General features: G+C 39.3%; 1 protein-coding gene across 1 annotated transcript; it reads left to right on the forward strand.

The window, feature by feature from the left end:
- The first annotated feature begins 15,961 nt into the window (after positions 1–15,961).
- LOC113759923 lies at positions 15,962–17,711 on the forward strand. Its single transcript, XM_027302501.1, has 3 exons — positions 15,962–16,762; positions 16,807–17,235; positions 17,352–17,711. The coding sequence occupies exons 1-3, from the start codon at positions 15,962–15,964 to the stop codon at positions 17,709–17,711; spliced, it is 1,590 nt and encodes a 529-aa protein (XP_027158302.1).
- The last annotated feature ends 2,940 nt before the right edge of the window (positions 17,712–20,651 follow it).

Genomic DNA, 20,651 nt, shown 5'->3' on the forward strand with positions numbered 1-20,651 from the left:
GAATTTTGGTAACTTTGAACCACCATATCTTGGTACTCAAAACTTCAATCCTTGTTCCGCTTGTTTTGTTTTAAACTTGGATTGTAACTCTAGAGGAGTACCAAATTTTAAAGGCAAGTTCAAATTGAGTGAATTTAGCCGAATTTTCAAATTTGGCCAAAAACCAACCTTAATCTGTTTTGATAACTCAGGTTATCAACTTTGAGTCAATTTTTGAATATCGTTCACTTAGATTCATGGAAAGGTGTCTTCTAGGAACTTATAGTACTCGGAATGTAGTTTCCAACGGTACCAAGTTTTCCAATTTTGAACATTCAGGGAGTGAGTTATGATTTTTCAAAGAATACCCAAAAATTGAAAATTCTTGACCTTTTGAAAAGAAATCTGCGCGGGAAACTATTCACCAGAACCCGGCCTTGAATCCGGCCAGTTCTTGGCTGGATAGTCGGCCGGATTGGTGTTGGAATTTGAAAAAAAAGGGGGTTTGGTCACTGCCTCCAATCCGGCCAGGAATCCGGCCGGATATCCGGCCAGAACCCGGCTTCGGTCGTTCGTTTTGAAATCTATTTGCACGTACTTATTCCCATCCAATGATTTTAAGGATAATGATCCATTTTTACTCGAGTTTTGAAACCCTTTTGAAGCATCGATATTCAAGGGAAATCTAGGCTCAATTTTCGAGAAAATTTTCTAGATCGTACTAGTGAACGACTTTCCTCATTATTAGGGGATTATCATTAATAGTCCATTATTAATTACCCAGACTCGCACGAGGACCTTCAAGAGGATCCCACGGTGAACGCTTAAGCCTTGGGTAATATTTCTTCTTGCTACTTGGTGAGTGTCAAGTGCATGTTTACTTGAACTCCTGTGAACTTGATACATGCTTACCTGCTATCAATGCTTTGAGATTTTGAAAATGGAGTCGAGTGTGTACTTTATCGCACTCGTTCTCATTTGAAAACAATAACTCATGCTTCAAATGCTGGAATATATCAAATGCTTGAATGACATGAAATACTATGCTATGGCTGCATACGTCGCTGGAGTGAATCTCCTCGACACACACATGTACGTGGGGGAAGCCCAAACTCATAGGCTGACCTTGGGACTCGAGCCGGCACGGGCTTGGTCAGGAACCTCGGTGAGCCATGAGATTCACATGATAAGCTTGATCTATTGAAGAGATCTTGCTTGGCATACTCGTGGAGTATCGCCTTATAAATGTCTTGCGGGCCCGGAGCGGTATGTAAGGTGGACGGACATGAGAAGTAAGTAGAGATCTACGGATTTGAAATACCGACCCGGTTGACGGAGAGTCATCGCGGGAAGGTATACGATTGACTTTGGCAAAGCAAGTGGAATCTAACTCCTGAGAGCTACCATATCCTTGAATTGTTTCTGTTTACATTTTCTTGATATTGTTAATTACTTGCACTTTACCAATTGACCTGTTATTTGGGTTTGTTACTTGGACTATGTGCTTGCATATATGTTCTTGGCCTCACGAGCGTTTTGCTCACCCTGTAGATTATTTTTCCTTAACAGGAATGGGCTTGGAATGAGACTCGAAGGAACTCCCTTTTGATGTACTTTTGTATTAGGGTTTCTAATGTGTTTTGGACTAGACCTCTTATTGGTTGTACTTTTGGGAACCTAATGTATGATTTGGATATTTGATGTATTTGAATGTAGTACATTTCGGGTTTTGATGTACTTTTGAAAATTCGAGGCAAGGATTGGATAATTGTTATGAAATGTTAAGTTTGAAGTTTTCCGCACTTTCTTACTTTATCTAGTGTTGTTGAATAGTATTATGTTAAGCTTGAATGGATATTGCCTTGAATCCTGGCGAGAGCTGGGCAGGCGTCCCGCAGATACCCTTTGGTTCGCCTTAGGGAGAAGTGGAGGCGTCACAGCTGGTATCAGAGTTTAGGCTTCAGATCTCTATAGTGTATCCTAGACTTAAAAGTTTAGGATGTTGGACTGTGGAATTGGATTGAAAGTTAAGTGACTGCTTGTAGGAATGAAAATTTGAACCTACGTTTGAATTAGTGGATGACAAAGAGTCTTAATCTTGTGTGATATATACGTGGGATAGTACGAAATGATCCAATCTAGTTTATTGAGTATATCTGGACCTACATGAGCTTTTACTTTTAAGTGTAAGCTATGGAAGGCAAGGGTGATATTAAATTGTCTCGGGGACGCATTACGGTGGTCCATTATCGAGGAAGACCTAAGGGAGCATTGGAGAGATAGTCCAATTCACCGAACTAGGACTTCACGTGATTTCAAAGGACATGCTCGCACCCAAATGATGGGGTGTTAATAGTGGTCGATCATCGGAAATGGCTATCCGAGGAAACTAGGATAGTTCGAAAGAATAATCGAGAATCGAGGGCAATTATGGATGCCTAGATTACTAGAATTCCTGAAGCAGAAACTAGGGTACTTGAGGAGCGGGGAAAACAAAGGTACCTTGTGAGAAGCTTTAAAAGGCTAAGAACCGACTTGTTAGGGTAGTGCTCGAAATTAAAGATCGAATGGATAAGTCGATGGTTGGGTGCGTTACCTCAATTGAATAAGTGAAGAATGACAAGATATTCGATAGGGGACATGAAATTAAAACCCCTAGTGCTGGAATTGAAAATGATCCTACAAGACAGTAGAGACTTTTGGCTCCACCAATCCCTAAGCTAGTGATGTAGTTCACTTTAATGGTTTTGTCATAGTGGTCGGGGTGATGCTTACTCGAAGGCCATTGCATTTCGTGTTTTGCTTGATTATGTTTACTACCTTGTGAAACAATTGAATATTACTCATGAGACACTTGATTTTATTACTTCATGATTTTAAATCTATGATTGGGTTGTACACATTTTTCGATTATTTCGGTGTCTTCCCCTTTTATTCCTGTATTTGTTTGGCATGATTAAAGTGTCACTTTTCAAACTTCGTTTATGTGCACTTATTTTATGACATGCCTTTGTGAATGTTAAATCCATGAGTGGCCAAACAAATGAAAAGGGACAGAGGGCAAGGGGTTAAGCCACCCCAAGCTCAAGAGGATGATTATAGAGCGACTGCTGGATGGAATCGAAACCCTAGAAATGAAGAAAAATAATCACGTAGTTACTGTTATTGCCCATATGACTGATGTTCCAGCACGATTGGTTGAGTACTAAAGCTCTAGACTAATAAGCTAACCTAAGAATGCAAGAGTAATATGGCTCGAGATTCCATTATAAATAGCTACACATTTTGATCCTTTGATTTGCCTGGCAGGTTAGCATTTGACTTAAGTCAATTGGTAAGATGACAACTTTGGAAGAAATGCGTAAAGAGATGAACATTCTTCGAAATGAGGTAGAATTTCAAAAGAAACTGGCTGACTACTGGAAAGGACGGTGGAAACAGGAATATGCAGAGAAAACTGAATTGCTACGTAAGAATGTGGAACTGGAGAAGGAATACAAGGAAAATCCTCAAACTAGTCAAGCCGTCACTTCTCATGCAAATTGTGGATACTGTGGCAAGATTAACCACACTGAGAACAAGTGCTGGATGAAGCAAGGAAAGTGTCTGAGGTGCGGTAGTATCGAGCATAAGATTTCGAATTGCCTCAGTGCATCTAAAAAGAGGAAATACTCAGCGGCCAGCTAGATTCGCCACAAAGTAATTGAGTGCCAGAAAGTGGTCCAGGTGCTAGGAGTTTTCGAGTGGGGGTAGATAACTCTACTCGAGGAATAGAGGTTGTAACTTTACCCTAGACTAGCCTGACACTTTTGGAGATTTAATCTTTTGTATAAGCGAAAGTCTTTTGTTATTTTGTATCTTGGCAATCTGGTACGTTTTGCTGTAATCTTGTTGTTTCCCTTCCCCTTTCGAAATGATTTGATAAATCTATCCCGACTTGATACAACTATTACGATTTTCCATGACTTATGGAGAGGTACCTTGCTTTTAGTTGATTTCATGGCTTATATGTATGGTCGTACCTTTCGCTACACCTTTAGATTGATAATAAGATATGAACGATAGTAGACATGTTCGAGATTGTACTTGAGAGCATAGGTAAACTTGAGGTCTTGGAGATAACCAGGGATTTGGACCAAATTGAGAACTTAATATTGAAGTGGGACCCAATGTTTGATTGCCAACTTGATATATTAAGGTTGTGAGACTTGGGTTAGAGAAAGGAAACGTCTAATAGGTTTAGTGAGCCTAACGATTGAGGGATCGAATATCATATTTGGAATGGAAACTTGAGGCTATATATAGATTATCGAGATCTGAACGATGTGACCATTAAGAACAAATACTCCATTGTCTCACATAGCTGAGGATTTTGATCAATGGCAAGGAGCCGTGATATTATTCAAGTTGAATTTAAAGTGGAGCTATTACCAATTGGGAATCCTAGGAATTGATGTGACTGGGATCACTTCCAATTCAAGATTAGGACACTTTGAACTTTCAATTACGCCAGTTGGGTTGACCAATGCACTAGTGGCAATTATGATCTGAACGCATTGGGGTTTTAAATCATAATTGGATTAATCTGTGGTGGCAATTATCGATGATACGTCGGTATACTCTAGGGTTTGAGAAAATCATGAAAGACACTTGATGATAGTTTTACGAACCTCGAGAAAGCACCAACTCCCATTAAGTTCAATGAATGTGAGTTCGATTGAAAAAAATAGCCTTTCTAGATCATATAATATCTAAGGAAGGAATTGTTATTGACTCAGCTATGGTGGCAGTTGCTTAAGAGAAAACAACTAGAGAATCCTACTGAAAGTTGGAGTTCTTCGAGGTGGTCAAATATTACTTTTGGTTTGATCAAGGACTTTTCTAAGAATGCAAGACTTGGCAAGTTATTTAAGGATTCCAAATGTGAGGAAGAATTTTTAAAAGTGAAAAGTGTTTAACCGATACACTTGTGTTAGCTCTATCGAGCGGAGGAGGTAATTTTGTGATTTATACAGGTAGTTCAAAGGATGGTTTAGAATGTATATTAATAATACACGATGAGGTGATTGTATATGCCATTGAAAGTTAAAAATCTACTGGGAGAAAGTAACCAACTTATGATTTGGAGTTAGTGGTTATGAATTTGTATTAAGGAAGTGAAGACATTACCTATATGAAGCAGACATGAAGCCGATTAAGTTGCCATATAACTTGGAAGTTAAAGTGCCTATTAGAAAGAAATCAAGGTTTGATTGCTAGTTGGATGAATCGAGATTGTGAAGTATGTGTTGGAGAACATAAGTTAGTGATTCATCTGGTAGACTAAACCATTAAGGGAATGATATTACCCTGGATGTGAATTTCGGGGACGAAATTCTTTTAAGGAGGGGAGGATGTGAGAACCCGAAAATTTTCTTATTTTATCGAATATTACTAGTTTATTTAAATATTTATTTACTCATTTTCTCCGAATTATTCATTGCGATCATTTAAAATCCATTTATATGGAACAATGCCTCTTTTATACTTTTAAAGCGTTTTGTTGGAAAAAAAAAATTCACTTTTCAAAAATTCGTTTAGTTCGAAACAACGAGTACATGTTTTCCAAGGCTATACTTGAATCAGGAGTGTATTAATATTGGAGAGTTAAGAATGATCAATGGTAGATTAAGAAAGGTTAATTGAGGATTTAATACTCGACTCAGGTGAGGACTCACAAATTTTCTCATTTTAAATTCCTATTTCTAGTTTATTTAATTATTTACTTTGTCATTTACTCTGAATATTATTTTCTAATCTCTTTGGACCTAATTACATGGGTCTATAGCTTAATTATATTTTTAATGTGACTTATTTCAAAATTTAATTTTTGAAAACTCGTTAAGTGAGAATAGTGAAGGTGCGTTTGGAGACAATAACCGATTTGAGGGTACAATAAGTTTGAAAATTGGGATACTTATATAATGATCTTCAAATTAGGTATTTTTATGTTTACGTACTCAAGTGATAGTTAGTTAGTAGTACTATCGTTATAAGGATTTTTTGGAGGTTTCACTCTATCGCGCTTAAATTGGAAACAAGCGTTTTCACACGCGCGATTTAATTGAGGGACTTTAGACCCTTATTTTGGGACAATTAAGATTGGATAATATTAATATGAATACAAGTGCATTAGAGTTTTAGTGCACTAGTGAAATAAACTCGAGAGGAATCGAGCACAAAAACGCGCGCGAGTGCGCGCGAGGGAGAGTTGACTTTTGCTTAATCTTGGGCCACACATTGTAGCTTCTTTTGGAAGCCTCATTTGGATCAAACTCTCTCTCTCCCCTCCAAGAACAGCCGGCCACCCTCCAAGCAAGGAAGAACACCAAGTTCTTCGATTTTTCTCTTCATTTCCTTCACCAAATCTTCTCCATTTCACCTCAAAATTTAACCACACTTCACTAAACACTTGGTGATCATCTTAGACTACAAAAGGGGGCTGCTTTCCACGGTTTTTGTGGGCTCTAAGAGGACCGAAATTTCTGCTTAAGCCATCAACTAAGGTAATCAATGATCAACCTTGAAATTCTTGGTTTATCGGAGTAATATAGCACTTATAAGTTCATGCATGCATGTGGGTAGCCTTGGTTATGTTGGAAATTGTTGTGTGAGCTCTATGAACTCCCACTTTGGTGTAAATCACCTACCAAATATGTCTTGAATCCTTACTGGATTTCTCATCATAAATGGGACATGTTTTAGGCATTTTCCTTGGTCAAAAGTTTCGAAAAGGAAACTTTCACACATAAGGCGGCTTTGCCTAGAGATTTTGGAAACTTGAGTGATTTCGTTAAGTGGCTTCCCATGCTTATTTATCTATGAAATTTGTTAGAAGAATAGCCCTTATATGGTAGTATAATCATATCAAATTTGGTGCTATTCCGAGTCCGTTTCGCTGTTCAACTAAATTTCCAAGGTTCATGATTTGAGTTTGGAAAACCACTGTTTAACAAGGGAATTTTGGTAACTTTGAACCACCATATTTTGGTGCTCAAAACTTCAATCCTCGTTCCGCTTGTTTTGTTTTAAACTTGGATTGTAACTCTAGAGGAGTACCAAATTTCAAAGGCTAGTTCAAATTGGATGAATTTAGTCGAATTTTCAAATTTGGCCAAAAATCAACCTTAATCTGTTTTGATAACTCAGATTATCAACTTTGAGTCAATTTTTGAATATCGTCCACTTGGATTCTTGGAAAGGTGTCTTCTAGGAACTTGTAGCACTCGGAGTGTAGTTTTCAACGGTACCAAGTTTTCCAATTTTGGACATTCAGGGAGTGAGTTACGATTTTTCAAAAAATACCCAAAAATTAAAAATTCATGACCTTTTGAAAAGAAACCCGCGCGGGAAACTATTCACCAGAACCCGACCTTGAATCCGGCCAGTTCTTGGCCGGATTGGTGTTGGAATTTGAAAAATAGGGGGCTTGGTCACTGCCTCCAATCCGGCCAGGAATCCGGCCGGATTGTGACGTGGTCTGCCCTATTTCGACTTCGGTCGTTCGTTTTGAAATCTATTTGCACGTACTTGTTCCCATCCAATGATTTTAAGGATAATGATCCATTTTTACTCGAGTTTTGAAACCCTTTTGAAGCATCGATATTCAAGGGAAATCTAGGCTCAATTTTCAAGAAAATTTTCTAGATCGTACTAGTGAACGACTTTCCTCATTATTAGGGGATTATCATTAATAGTCCATTATTAATTGCCCAGACTCGCACGAGGACCTTCAAGAGGATCCCACGGTGAACGCTTGAGCCTTGGGTGATATTTCTTCTTGCTACTTGACAAGTGTCAAGTGCATGTTTACTTGAACTCCTGTGAACTTGATATATGCTTACCTGCTATCAATGCTTTGAGATTTTGAAAATGGAGTTGAGTGTGTACTTTATCGCACTCGTTCTCATTTGAAAACATTAACTCATGCTCCAAATGCTTGAATATATCAAATGCTTGAATGACATGAAATACTATGCTATGACTGCATACGTCACTGGAGTGAATCTTCTCGACACACACATGTACATGGGGGATGCCCATACTCATAGGCTGACCTTGGGACTCGAGCCGGCACGGGCTTGGTCAGGAACCTCGGTGAGCCATGAGATTGACATGATAAGCTTGATCTATTGAAGAGATCTTGTTTGGCATACTCGTGGAGTATCGCCTTATAAATGTCTTGCGGGCCCGGAGCGGTATGTAAGGTATACGGATTTAGTGGAGATCTACGGATTTGAAATACCGACCCGGTTGACGGAGAGTCATCGCGGGAAGGTATACGATTGACCTTGGCAAAACAATTGGAATCTAGCTCCTGAGAGCTACCATATCCTTGAATTGTTTCTGTTTACATTTTCTTGATATTGTTAATTACTTGCAATTTACCAATTGACCTGTTATTTAGGCTTATTACTTGAACTATGTGCTTGCATGTGTGTTCTTGGCCTCATGAGCGTTTTGCTCACCCTGTAGATTTGTTTTCCTTAACAGGAATGGGCTTGGAATGAGACTCGAAGGAACTCCCTTTTGATGTACTTTTGTATTAGGGTTTCTAATGTGTTTTGGACTAGACCTCTTATTGGTTGTACTTTTGGGAACCTAATGTATGATTTGGATATTTGATGTATTTGGATGTAGTACATTTCGGATTTTGATGTACTTTTGGAAATCCGAGGCAAGGATTGGATAATTGTTATGAAATGTTAAGTTTGAAGTTTTCCGCACTTTCTTACTTTATGTAGTGTTGTTGAATAGTATTACGTTAAGCTTGTGAGAACCCTCACTTTAAAACGAAATTTTCCCAAATTATTTGCCTCATCCTATCTTTATCCTAGGATTTAAATCATATATTATATGCCTTTACATTATATTCTCTATGTGTTACAATAATTTTCATGCATTACACCATTTCTTTTTATTTGAAGTAAAACATTTTTCTTGAGTTGATTTTAATTAATGCACCACTTGCATTTGTCCAAGTGTTCTTTTATTAGTGGTAGAGACTTTATGTGAGAGATTAGGTGTGTTAAACAAGTATTGGTACAATTGGAAAGGTTAGTATATCATTAGTCAAAGATTAATAAAGGATTGGACCAAGATGGAGCCAAGTGGCAAAACCCTAGCCATGGATTTTTGTTAGACCATAAGTTAGAAGATTATTTAAGCTAGCTTTAGCCATTTTTTTTCTCCCTCATAGCCGACTTTCTTGAAGCTTAGAGAAGAAGGGAGAAACTCCATTTTTACTTTGCTCTTAACCCTAGTAAATCTTGAGAGAAAAATCAAAGAGAAAGATCTTGAGTTAGGGTGAAACTTTACTCCAACCCTAAGTGCTTGATTCAAGCTTGAAGCTTCACTTTGGTGGATTGATTTGGTGGTTCAAGCTCACTACAAGAGAGGTATATGTTCTTTAAATCTTGTTTTTATGGTGATATATCATGCACTTGAAGTGTTAATGGCAAAATACAAGTTGTTTGGTTGAGATTAGAGGTTGATCTCTTGAATTAAACAAGTAGTAGTTAAGCTTCTTAGTATGCACACCAAGTGTTTGATGAAATGTTTGGATCTTGTTCATGTTTGTTTATGAGGTATTATTATGTTTTAAACATCTTTTGAGTTAGATCTACCACTTGATATGTTATATTAAGAGAAATCATGGAAGAATGAAGGTTGAACAAATATTGGAAATTGTGGGCTGTTTGCTCTTTTCTTGGCTGGCCGGTTCTTGAAGGAAGGGATTTCCCTTGATTTTGTTGTTCAATTATGCCCTAATCAAGCCTAATAAACTAGCTTAACTATTGGTTAAGCCTATGAGTGAGTTGGAATGGAATTGAAGCAAGTAAAGTGGTGATTTTGAACCATTAGTAGACTGTTTTGGATTCTTGTAATTATGAGACTATTGTGGTTGCCTTAAATCATGTTTGTGTTTTGCATTGTGAACTCCATTGATCCTAGGTGACTTGACTCCTTGTATATGATCACTTGAGGAGTGATTTGGGTGAATTTGGATCAAAACTAATGAAGTTAGCACCTAGAACTAGAGTAGTTTGGAATACGGTCAATGCTGATCCAGGGTTGGAAAAACAGCCACCTTATCTGAGTTACTGTTGTCAATAGGGGATGAACCACAGTGTGAGTTTGGTACTGTTGGAAAGCCGTTCGAGTCTAGTTTCTAACTGTGAGAACCCGTAATTTTTTTCATTTGTTAGGTTTTATAATCTTTCTAGGCTTTCTTGTTTTCAATGGCTTGTTTTCTACACTTTCTGTATCCGGAAAATTTTCTAGATTATTTTTACGAGTAAATATAGTTTTTAGATGACTTTTCTAGTATCGAATAGATTTTGAGAAATTAAGAACGTATATCGGACGTGGGACCCACTAGTGCGAAAAGTTTGGAAAAATTCGGCCAATTAGGTTAAATTCCGGATACTGTGTAAAATTTATCGGGTGTTAAGAGATAAGTAGAGTGTGTGAAATGATTGATGTGAGAGAAAAGAAGTGATAAGATTGCATTAATGGAGTGACAAGTGTCACACAACCATTGGTTGGACTTTGTTGGCAACTATTCACACTTTTGACTTTTGACCAAATTGAGTAAATATCTTGAAAAATTGCTCAAAAATCACCATTTCTTCTCCTCATATGGCCGGCTCTCTCTCTCCAAAAGGAAGCAAGAAACTCTTCAAGTTTTAGCTCCAATCTTGCTCAAGGTGAACCATCCAACCATTTGATCTTGCAATTACTCCATAAAATCCCTTTAGTTAGTGATAGTGAGTGATTTGGTGAAGCTTTCTTGGAGAGCTAAGGTGTCCTACTACTTCTCTTCTCTTAATTTCTTGGTAAGTGATGCTTGAACACCCTACTACACCTAATGATGTTTATGTTATGCTTAGAAGTAGCTTGAGTGATGGTATATGTGATTTATTTCTTGGTTTGAAGTGATTTGGTTGAGTTTTTTATTTTTTAGGAATTTTCTGGTTTCATATGATCTTGATGGTGTGGTTGTTTTTGATGGTTGGTAATAAGGGGCTTTGACTCTAGTGGGTGTGAATTGTTGATAAATGCAATCAATTTTGGGTTTGGAAGAAATTCTGGAAAATTAGGGTTCTTGGTTGAACATTCTGTCCGAAATTTTAGGTCATAGATAGAGGCCGAATTGGACTTTTCTCAAAACATGAAAGTTGTAGGTATTGATGAGTTTGAAGTGCCTACAAAATTTCAGGGCATTTGGAGTAGTGTAGAGTGAGTTATGCCGTTTTTACTGTTGCTGTTCTGGGTGAACAGAATGTGCGAACTGCGATAGTAATTGTCTATTTTGACTGGCATTGGTTTGGATTTTGAAGTTGGTGTCTTCTGATGAAATGTAGCTGGATGTCTTAGCTAGCTTATGCCTTTGGAATTTCGGCATTTGGACTTGTACAGACTGAGTTGTGTTCATTACAGTTTTGTGTGTTTTGCAAACCTGTTTTGGTAATTCTGGTTTAGTATTTGGCACATTTGACCTAGTTGTGCTAGGATTTGGACTGAGAGGCCTTCTACATTGTTGTAGCCCTGTCTTTTAGCTTCGAGATGGTGGGTCTTACGCCCTTATCCGATAAGCGTAGCGCATTTTGTGCCATTACCGCATACGGAGGCCAAACCTGTTTTTGTTGATTGATCAAATGAGTTATATTTTCTGATTTTCTGGTTTGCTATTATGCTTATATATGTATATGAAACCCTATTGGGGTTGTGATTGGCATGGCTTTATGATTCGTTATCGAGTCTCATTGTACTTGTTTGCATGTTTTAAGACTTACTCTTATTCCGGTCATTTCCTAGCTAACTTTTGTACTTGTACTGCTTTGAGCCTAGTGAACGGCTTTTGGTAAATGAGATGACTTTTGTGTGAAATGTTGGGACTGATTTGAGGATATAATGAAGCCTTAATGGCTGGAAAAGTAAGAAATTTAGGGGAGGTGCTGCCCGATTTTCTAGGCCGTTTGGTTCTTTAAGTTGGATTTGCCTTTTTGATGGAAATGAAGGGCTTTTGGGTTGTTGACCCTAGGTCTTCATGTTATCTTTTTGTTTCCAAGAAAATCATGTTTTTGCACCCTTGCATTAGTATTTTTGGGCAAGGCGTACGACGTGTAGTCGAGCCTCACTTGTGCATTCCGTTTACTCGATTTTGGATATGAAACCTTCAATTGGTTTATTTTGATTATTTTAGGGTTTCTTGGCGATTAAGGCCAATCTGAAGTAAAAACTTTTGAAGTTGAGCCGGTGAGTGTACCACACTCCCCTCCATTGCTATTTAACTTGATTTCTGCTCTGCAATCTGTTTATTTGTTCGAGACGAGGGTGTACTTTATCACACTCGTTCTCTAGTCTGTTCATATGCCAATTTACTATGCAAAATTTGAATCTGTTATCTGTGTCTGCATCTGTTCGGATTTCTATGACCTATGAGCTCAATCCTGTGGCTAAGTTATTCGAGTCGGGCCGGCAAGGGCCTGGACGATTAGATAACGAACCACGGTAGTCTGTTCGGGGATTTTGGGTATTGAGACCCTTGATTCCGGGTATACTCGAGTATTACCATTTTGTTCGTTTGAGGTGAGCGGGCCCGGTAAAGGGGTGTTTGGTGGACGGAATTCGGTGTAAAGAGGGGTCTACGGACGTTTTGGTTCTATATACGTTGACGGAGAGTCAACCGGTTTGGATCAAGTACTGCGCTGGAAATTTGGCTCCTGAGAGCCACCCGTATCCTTCTGATTTGAATCATTGGTTCCTTTGCTTTCATCTGGCATGTGTATCTGATTTGTTAAATGTGAAATGCCATGATTTTCTGCTATATGTTTGGTACCTCATTGAGCGCAAGCTCACCCCTTTCTGTTCCTTTTGTTTTCCTTACAGGAAAATAAACCCTTTTGGTCTGGATTTGACAAATGGCTGCCAAATTGAGCTAGTTGAACATATCTTTTGTATAGCTCATGTATTAAAACCCTAAGTGTACTTATGGGGCGTTTTCTCTTTTGATTTGGCAAACCGTGTGTATGTATTAACTTTTGAAAACTTTTGTATGTCATTTTGGATTGAAATTTTGGATTGTAATCGCTAAAGTTCAGATGTGAATGTTTGCGTGCTCTTTCAGTTGGGTTTTGACGGGTCGGTTACTATCATGGCCGACTCCGGATTTCATTTTTCTTATTTTGGGTTATTTTTTCCATTTTGACTTGTTTACGCTCGTTCGTAAGTTCCGGATCGCTATAGATAGTTCTAGTCTGCATCGTGAGTCCTGGCGAGAGCTGGGCAGGCAGTCCGCTCACCCCTTTGGTTCGCCTTAGGGGAAAGTGGGGCTGTTACACTAACGCCACTGACGGTACCTAATTCTGACTTTTCTACAGTGAGTTATGACCGTTTTCCTAAGACTGCCAGGGCAAGACTGTTCAACCCGAGAAGAAACTCTTAAGCTTGAAAGAAACTTTTCTTTTGCCGAACTTTCATGCACTTATTAAACATATTTTCTCATGAACTTTTACCATGGTTTGGACCTTATTTGTGTGATGGATTAAGTAGCTTAGACTACTCACTTGGTCTCTTAATGAGCCTAACTTAGTAAGGCATGAACCTAATGGTTAACAATTTTCACTCGTTGCCCTAGGGGTGAGAAACGAAGGTGGTCGTAACTGTGAAACTTGACGTTTGACTACTGTTTTGCTTGACAGGTGAGTGTTCCACTACCTGCTACCTGCTTATGTGAAATATCTGAATACTTGATTTACGACTGTTTGAGCCAAACCCTGATTTGATAAAAATGGAGGCGAGTGTGTACTTTATCGCACTCGTGCTCCCTACTTTCCACTGAGGCTCTGTATACTGCTATTATGAAATGTGAATTCTCTATATGTGACTGTACTTGAGTTGTTTGGGTGATATTCCATCAACTACTACTACTGTTTGGGTACCCAACCTCATAGGTGAGTCGGTTCTATCGAGCCAGCAAGGGCTTGGTCGAGAAGGCCGATAAACCTTGAGGACTGTTTACTGTACACTGAAATCGGTATACTCGAGTATTACCTAACTACTGTTTATGGAGTGCGGGCCCGGTAGGGGGTTGATTGGTGGACGTAGACGGTGAAAGTGGTGTTCTACGGACTTGATATTCTGTGTATACAAGTGTTGACGGAGAGTCAACGGAGACATTTATGATCAAGCTCAAGGGGATTTTGGCTTTTGAAAGCCACCCGTATCCTTGAATTGAACTGTGATTAAATTGTTATTGTATCATACGGTATTTATTTGGTTATTTTGTGCCCCAATTTGGCTATGTGTTTACTTGCTTTACTTGGAACCTGACTGAGCTTTAGCTCACCCCACTCCCTTTGTTTTCCTTAACAGATCGGGGATGGACTAACGGTCGAGAGCTTTCTTAGCTTTATTTTGCTTGAATTTGTAACCTTTGGTTAAGATGACTTTACTTTTGACTTTTGTAAGCTTAAATTCATAAGTTCAACTTATGTTATGTAATTATAGTGTGGAGTGGTAAGTGTGACTTTTAGCTTGCCATTTTATGTTTGGAAAGTTGGCTTGACGTTTATAGGCTTTTAGGGTTTGTACGCTTTATTTTGAAGTTATTTCATCAGTTATTTTGAGTTGTTAGTTCTTTGATCGACTGAGCCCCGGTGAGAGTTGGGCAGGCCGTCCGCTGATACCCTAGGGTTCACCCTAGGGAGAGGTGGGGCTGTCACAGTTGGTATCAGAGCTTAGGTTTGAATTAGCCTGGGCGAGTTAGAAATTTCCGACTTGAGGATTATATTTGATTATTTTCCTTAAGAGTACTAAAGTTTATCTACACTTTTGTGTAGGATGGACGGACATAGTGGCCATAGTGATAGTCCAGTTGGTGAGCAGCCCCGTGGAGTACTCCCCATGATTAAGTATCAAATCCGGCCTGGAGGAGCTAGAGTTTATTAGAGCCCGTGAAATCGCTACAGGCGTTGCGAGTGCCGCCACACTTATGCCTACCGTAATGAAGTAGTATTGGCTGTAGTAAAAGAGCGTAAGGAGCTTGCAAGGGATAATGCTAGGCTTGAAGCCGAAGTGAACCAACTAAGGGAAGCTAATAAAATGCAAGCCGAGCGGATTAAGGAGCTCGAGTATGATATGGTTGAGGGCCAAGAGAGGATTGACGATCTTTGCGCACAGTTGGGGGAAACTCAGGAGCGCATGGTTACTAGAGCAATGAAGGTAAGGACTAGAACGGAGTCCATTCTGAACGCTTGTGATGATCTTCTTGAAGAAGAGAGCGATGAGGCTTCTTATACTGGTATTGGTTCGGGAGATGAACCCGCCGAGGTTGGGGGGTCAGCTAGTCCCGACGGACTAAGCCTTTACCATTAGGTTGGGATAGTGGATGAACTTGTTAGGGGATGTGGTGACTCGGTGGTTGTATAGCTTTCTTTTGACTACTTGTGTTAGGTTTTGCTTGATATGACTATATCTGTACTTTTGGGGGGCTCGTACTTGCTTGGTCCTGTTACCTTGTAAATGACTGCTATGAGCCTTTTAATGTATAATACCTTGATTGTTGACCTTGATCTTTGACTGTTGACTGACTGCTGACTTTTGACTGTGACTTTGACCTTGACTTTGACTTTATTTCGACATTGATCTTAACTGCTGTGCATTTCACTCGCTTATCGTGATTTTGATTTCCATTTCTTATTTGACTTTCAATATATATAAGCATCTATCATATACCATATTTCCTTACCCTGTTAGTTATCATACGTGGGCACTAGGCTAGTGAGTAATAATGGAGACTAGACAAAGACGTACTCGGGGCCGTAGACGAGAATCCAGGCAAGTCCAAGACCAAGAGGAGGAACAAGGTTCGGTGGCGAATCAAAACCAGGGATCCCGAGGTGATGGAGGGGACCAAGTAGCAACAGCTATTAATTGAATGACTGATTTACTGGCCCGCTTGGTTGACCAGCTGGGTCAAGTACCTGGTAACCAACAAAGAGACCCTGAAGTAGGCGAGGATAGGGCCCTGGAGCGGTTTCAAAAGTTTGCTCCTCCAAAATTTCTTGGAGGACTTGAACCTGAAGTTGTCGAGAATTGGTTCGAGCGAATGGAGGATATATTCGCCGCGCTACATTACACTGAAGAGAGGCAAGTTACCTTCGCCGTTTTCCAACTAGAAGGTGCGGCACGTTCCTGGTGGAACGTAGTAAGGGTCAAGTGGGAAAGGGAGCAAACCCTACGTACTTGGTTAAACTTCACTAGAGAATTCAATGAGAAATTCCTCCCGCCCTTAATCCAGGAGAAAAGAGAGGACGAGTTTATCAAATTGCGCCAAGGCACTTCAAGTGTAGCAGAATATGAGACCCAGTTCACTCGACTCTCCAAGTTTGCTCCAGAATTGGTGGTTAGTGAACAAAAGCGCATAAGACGATTTATACAAGGCTTGAATGTGGAAATTCAAAAGGATTTAGCTGCTGCTCAAATTGACACTTTTAAAGATGTGCTTGACAAAGCTCAACGAGTGGAGCAGGCTCGACTTCAAGTTCGAACCTTTCAAGCCAAGAAACGAGGTGTATCTAGTAGTGCTTCTGGACGAGGTGATCAGAATGTACCACCTCCTAAGCTTGGAAGAGGTGCAGGTGGAGTCCGAATTGGTGGGGGACAAAAGGGAGGAGCTCCATCTAGAGGGACTCCAAGCGGAAAGAGACAAGGGCAACATAGGATCGTCTCCCAGGGAGTTCCTACACCCATTTCTCGTGCAAGCTGTGGATATTGTGGTAGGACAAACCACACCGAGGACGCTTGTTGGCAAAGTTGAAGAAGTGTCTCCGTTGTGGGAGTTTTGAGCATCAGATCGCCACTTGCCCTGTTAAGAATCGTGAAGGAAATGAGGGTGCTCAGCCGGAGAAGTCAAATCCTAAGCAACCAACTGCTAGTAGGGGTAGACCTAAATCCTCTGCTAGGGTTTTTGCCTTGGATTATCAGCGAGCCCCTGAGTCCTCTGAAGTGGTAGAAGGTACGATCCCTATATTCCACCGCTTAGCTAAGCTTTTAATTGACCCTGGGGCAACCCATTCTTTTGTGAATCCTGCCTTTATGTGTGGTATTGATGTGAATCCTGTTAAATTGCCCTATGACTTAGAAGTTAAAACACTTACTGGGGAGCAAAACCTAATTACCAATATGGTTTATAAAAATTGCGAGATTTGGGTAGGAGAACGGAAGTTAGTGGGAGACTTGATAAGTTTAGACCTTAAGGTGTACGATGTAATTATAGGCATGGATTTGTTGGCCCGTTATAACGCCCAATTGAACTGTAAAACTAGGGTGGTGGAATTCTCGATACCCGGAGGGCAACTTTAAGGTTGGATGTGAGAGGTAGGTTAGCCTCGTCTGCGCTTGCTTCGGGAATTCGAGCTAGAAAGTTATTGAGTAAAAGGGCGCAGGGCTACTTAGCCTTCTTAATTAATACTCCTGGAGATAAGGTGAAACTGGAGGACGTTTTAATAGTAAATGAATTTCCTGATGTCTTTCCCGATGAGTTGAAATCGATGCCACCAGAAAGGGAAATAGAATTTAAGATTGATTTGGTGCCTGGAACTGCTCCCATTGCAAAAACACCCTACCGAATGGCTCCCGCCGAACTTAAGGAATTGAAACTACAGTTACAAGATCTGTTAGAGTGAGGGTTTATTCGAGAAAGTAAGTCACCGTGGGGAGCGCCTGTGTTATTTGTTAAAAAGAATGACGGTAGTTTGAGACTGTGTATTGATTATCGTGGCTTAAATGATGTAACGATGAAAAATAAATATCCTTTGCCACACATTGAAGAGTTGTTTGATCAACTACAAGGAGCAGTAGTTTTCTCTAAGTTGGACTTGAGGCAAGGTTATTACCAGTTACGAATTAGGCAAGAGGATATACCGAAAACTGCCTTTAATTCCAGATATGGTCATTTTGAGTTCGCCGTGATGCCTTTTGGTTTAACAAATGCTCGTGCTGCATTTATGGATTTAATGCATCGAGTCTTTAAACCCTATTTGGACCAATTTTTTGTGGTATTCATAAATGATATTCTGGTATATTCAAAGACTCGAGAGGATCACGAATGACATTTGAGGATAGTTTTGCAGACTTTAAGAGAACATCAATTATATACCAAGTTTAGCAAGTGTGAGTTCTGGTTGGAGCAAATTTCTTTTCTAGGGTATATAATATCTAAAAATGGAATTTTCTGTGGATCCAGTGAAAGTAGAGGCTGTAGCTGAGTGGAAACGCCCGAAAACCCCGACTGAGGTCCGTAGTTTTCTAGGTTTAGCCGGGTATTACCGTCGGTTCATTAAAGATTTCTCCAAGTTAGCCGGTCATTTAACCAACCTGACCAAGAAGCATGGCCAATTTGTCTGGAATTCTAAGTGTGAAGTTAGTTTTCGGGAGTTAAAGAAACGGTTAACGTCGGCACCTGTTTTAGCTTTACCAAATGGGAGAGATAGTTTTACTGTATATATGGATGCCTCAAGGGAAGATTTGGGATGTGTTCTAATGCAAAATGGGAGTGTAATTGCCTATGCCTCTAGGAAGTTAAAACCCCACAAGCGAAATTACCCCACTCATGACTTAGAACTGGCCGTTGTAGTTTTTGTATTAAAGAAGTGGAGGCATTATTTATATGGAGTGACTTTTGAGGTATATACCGACCATAAGAGTTTGAAATACCTATTCTCTCAGAAGGAGTTAAACTTGAGACAACGTCGGTGGGTGGAATTCTTGAGGATTATGATTGTACAATTAACTACCACCCAGGCAAGGCCAATGTTGTAGCGGATGCTTTAAGCCGACAAGTGCAAGTAGCTGGATTGATGGTTAAGGAATGGAGTTTGTTGGAGGAAGTGAGTGAATGGAACCCGCGATTAGACCGACAGAGGGTAATTTTCTGCAATATTACAGTAAGATCTGATTTGTTGGACCGAATTAAAGAGGCTCAAAGGAATGACCGAATGGTGCAAAAGTGGACAGAAAATGTGCAAAAGTGGACAGAAAATGTGCAAAAAGGGGAGTTACAAGACTTTAACGTGAGTTCCGAAGGTATCTTAAAATTTCGTGATCGGATAGTGGTACCGCAGGATGAAATGATAAAGGGGATATTTTGGAAGAGGCACATCGGTCCAAGTATACAGTGCATCCTGGAAGTAGTAAAATGTACCAAGATTTGAAAAGGCTGTATTGGTGGGATAAGATGAAAAAGGAAATTGCTCAGTTTGTCCAAAAATGTTTGGTGTGCCAACAAGTGAAAGCTGAACATCAGAAGCCCTCAGGTCTTCTGCAACCTCTAGAAATCCCTGAGTGGAAATGGGAACATATTACTATGGATTTCGTATCAGGGTTACCCCGTACCCAGAAAAGTCATGACGCCGTTTGGGTAATAGTAGATAGGTTGACCAAGTCTGCTAATTTCTTACCTATAAATATGAAATACTCTTTGGAGAAATTGGCCCAACTATACATGGATGAGATTGTGAGATTACATGGGATCCCTGTAAGCATTGTTTCTGATAGAGACCCACGATTTGTGTCTCGTTTTTGGTAACAATTACAAGGGACCTTGGGGACCAAGTTGAACTTTAGTACTACTTACCACCCCTAAACTGATGGACAATCAGAGAGGACCATTCAGACACTTGAAGACATGTTGAGGACCTATATTCTGGATTTTGGTGGAAATTGGGGACAATACATGGCTCTAGTTGAATTTGCATACAATAATAGTTACCATTCTTCAATACAAATGGCACCGTATGAAGCTCTCTATGGAAGAAAATGCCGATCACCAATATTTTGGGATGAAGTAGGAGAAAGAAGGGTTTTAGACCCAGTTGCAGTACCATGGATCGAGGATGCGTATGAGAAAGTGAAAGTGATACTGTAAGAACCCTGAAATATATATATAAGCCAGTGCATATTTCATTTGCTTTTCTTTTATTCCTTAATAATTTCTAGCATTACTTTTACTTGTTCGCAACTAAGTACGCAAAAATAGGGTTATGTGAAAAATAATATAATTTTCCTAAGTTATGAAATTTCTTGGTTTTGCTAGACTAAATTAATATCTTTAGAGTTAGATTAAATTTTTCGCCTTAGCATAAAATGTTAGAATACTTAAATTCCCTTATGCGAAATTAATGACACTTGAGTCGATAAACTTACTATCTTAAAACAAACTATTTAAATTCCAATGATTAATTCCAATTAGTTGCTAATGTTAAATGTTAATAGGAATTTCCGGTTTAAGATGAAAACCAATGAATTTTAGATAAACATGATACTAATATACTAAACATACTTAAGCCGTGAAAATTTCGATAATTATAGTCTTATCCTTCTTTGTTTTCACAATAAGTGCGTAAAAATAATTTTATGTGCAAATTGACACACTGGTAGTAAACTATTATTTCGCTTGATTCTATATTACTAAATCGATAAATTTCGAGTTAGACTAACTCTATTTCTTGAGAATAAATAATTGGATATTCTGATAACTAATTTAATCGCTAAATAATGTTAGGAACCTTAATATTAAATTGTGATCAATAAGTACTCGATAAAAATGGTTTAAGTATACTAGTGTA

The sequence above is a fragment of the Coffea eugenioides genome, chromosome 2, assembly GCF_003713205.1.
Source record: "Coffea eugenioides isolate CCC68of chromosome 2, Ceug_1.0, whole genome shotgun sequence".
NCBI lineage: Eukaryota > Viridiplantae > Streptophyta > Magnoliopsida > Gentianales > Rubiaceae > Coffea > Coffea eugenioides.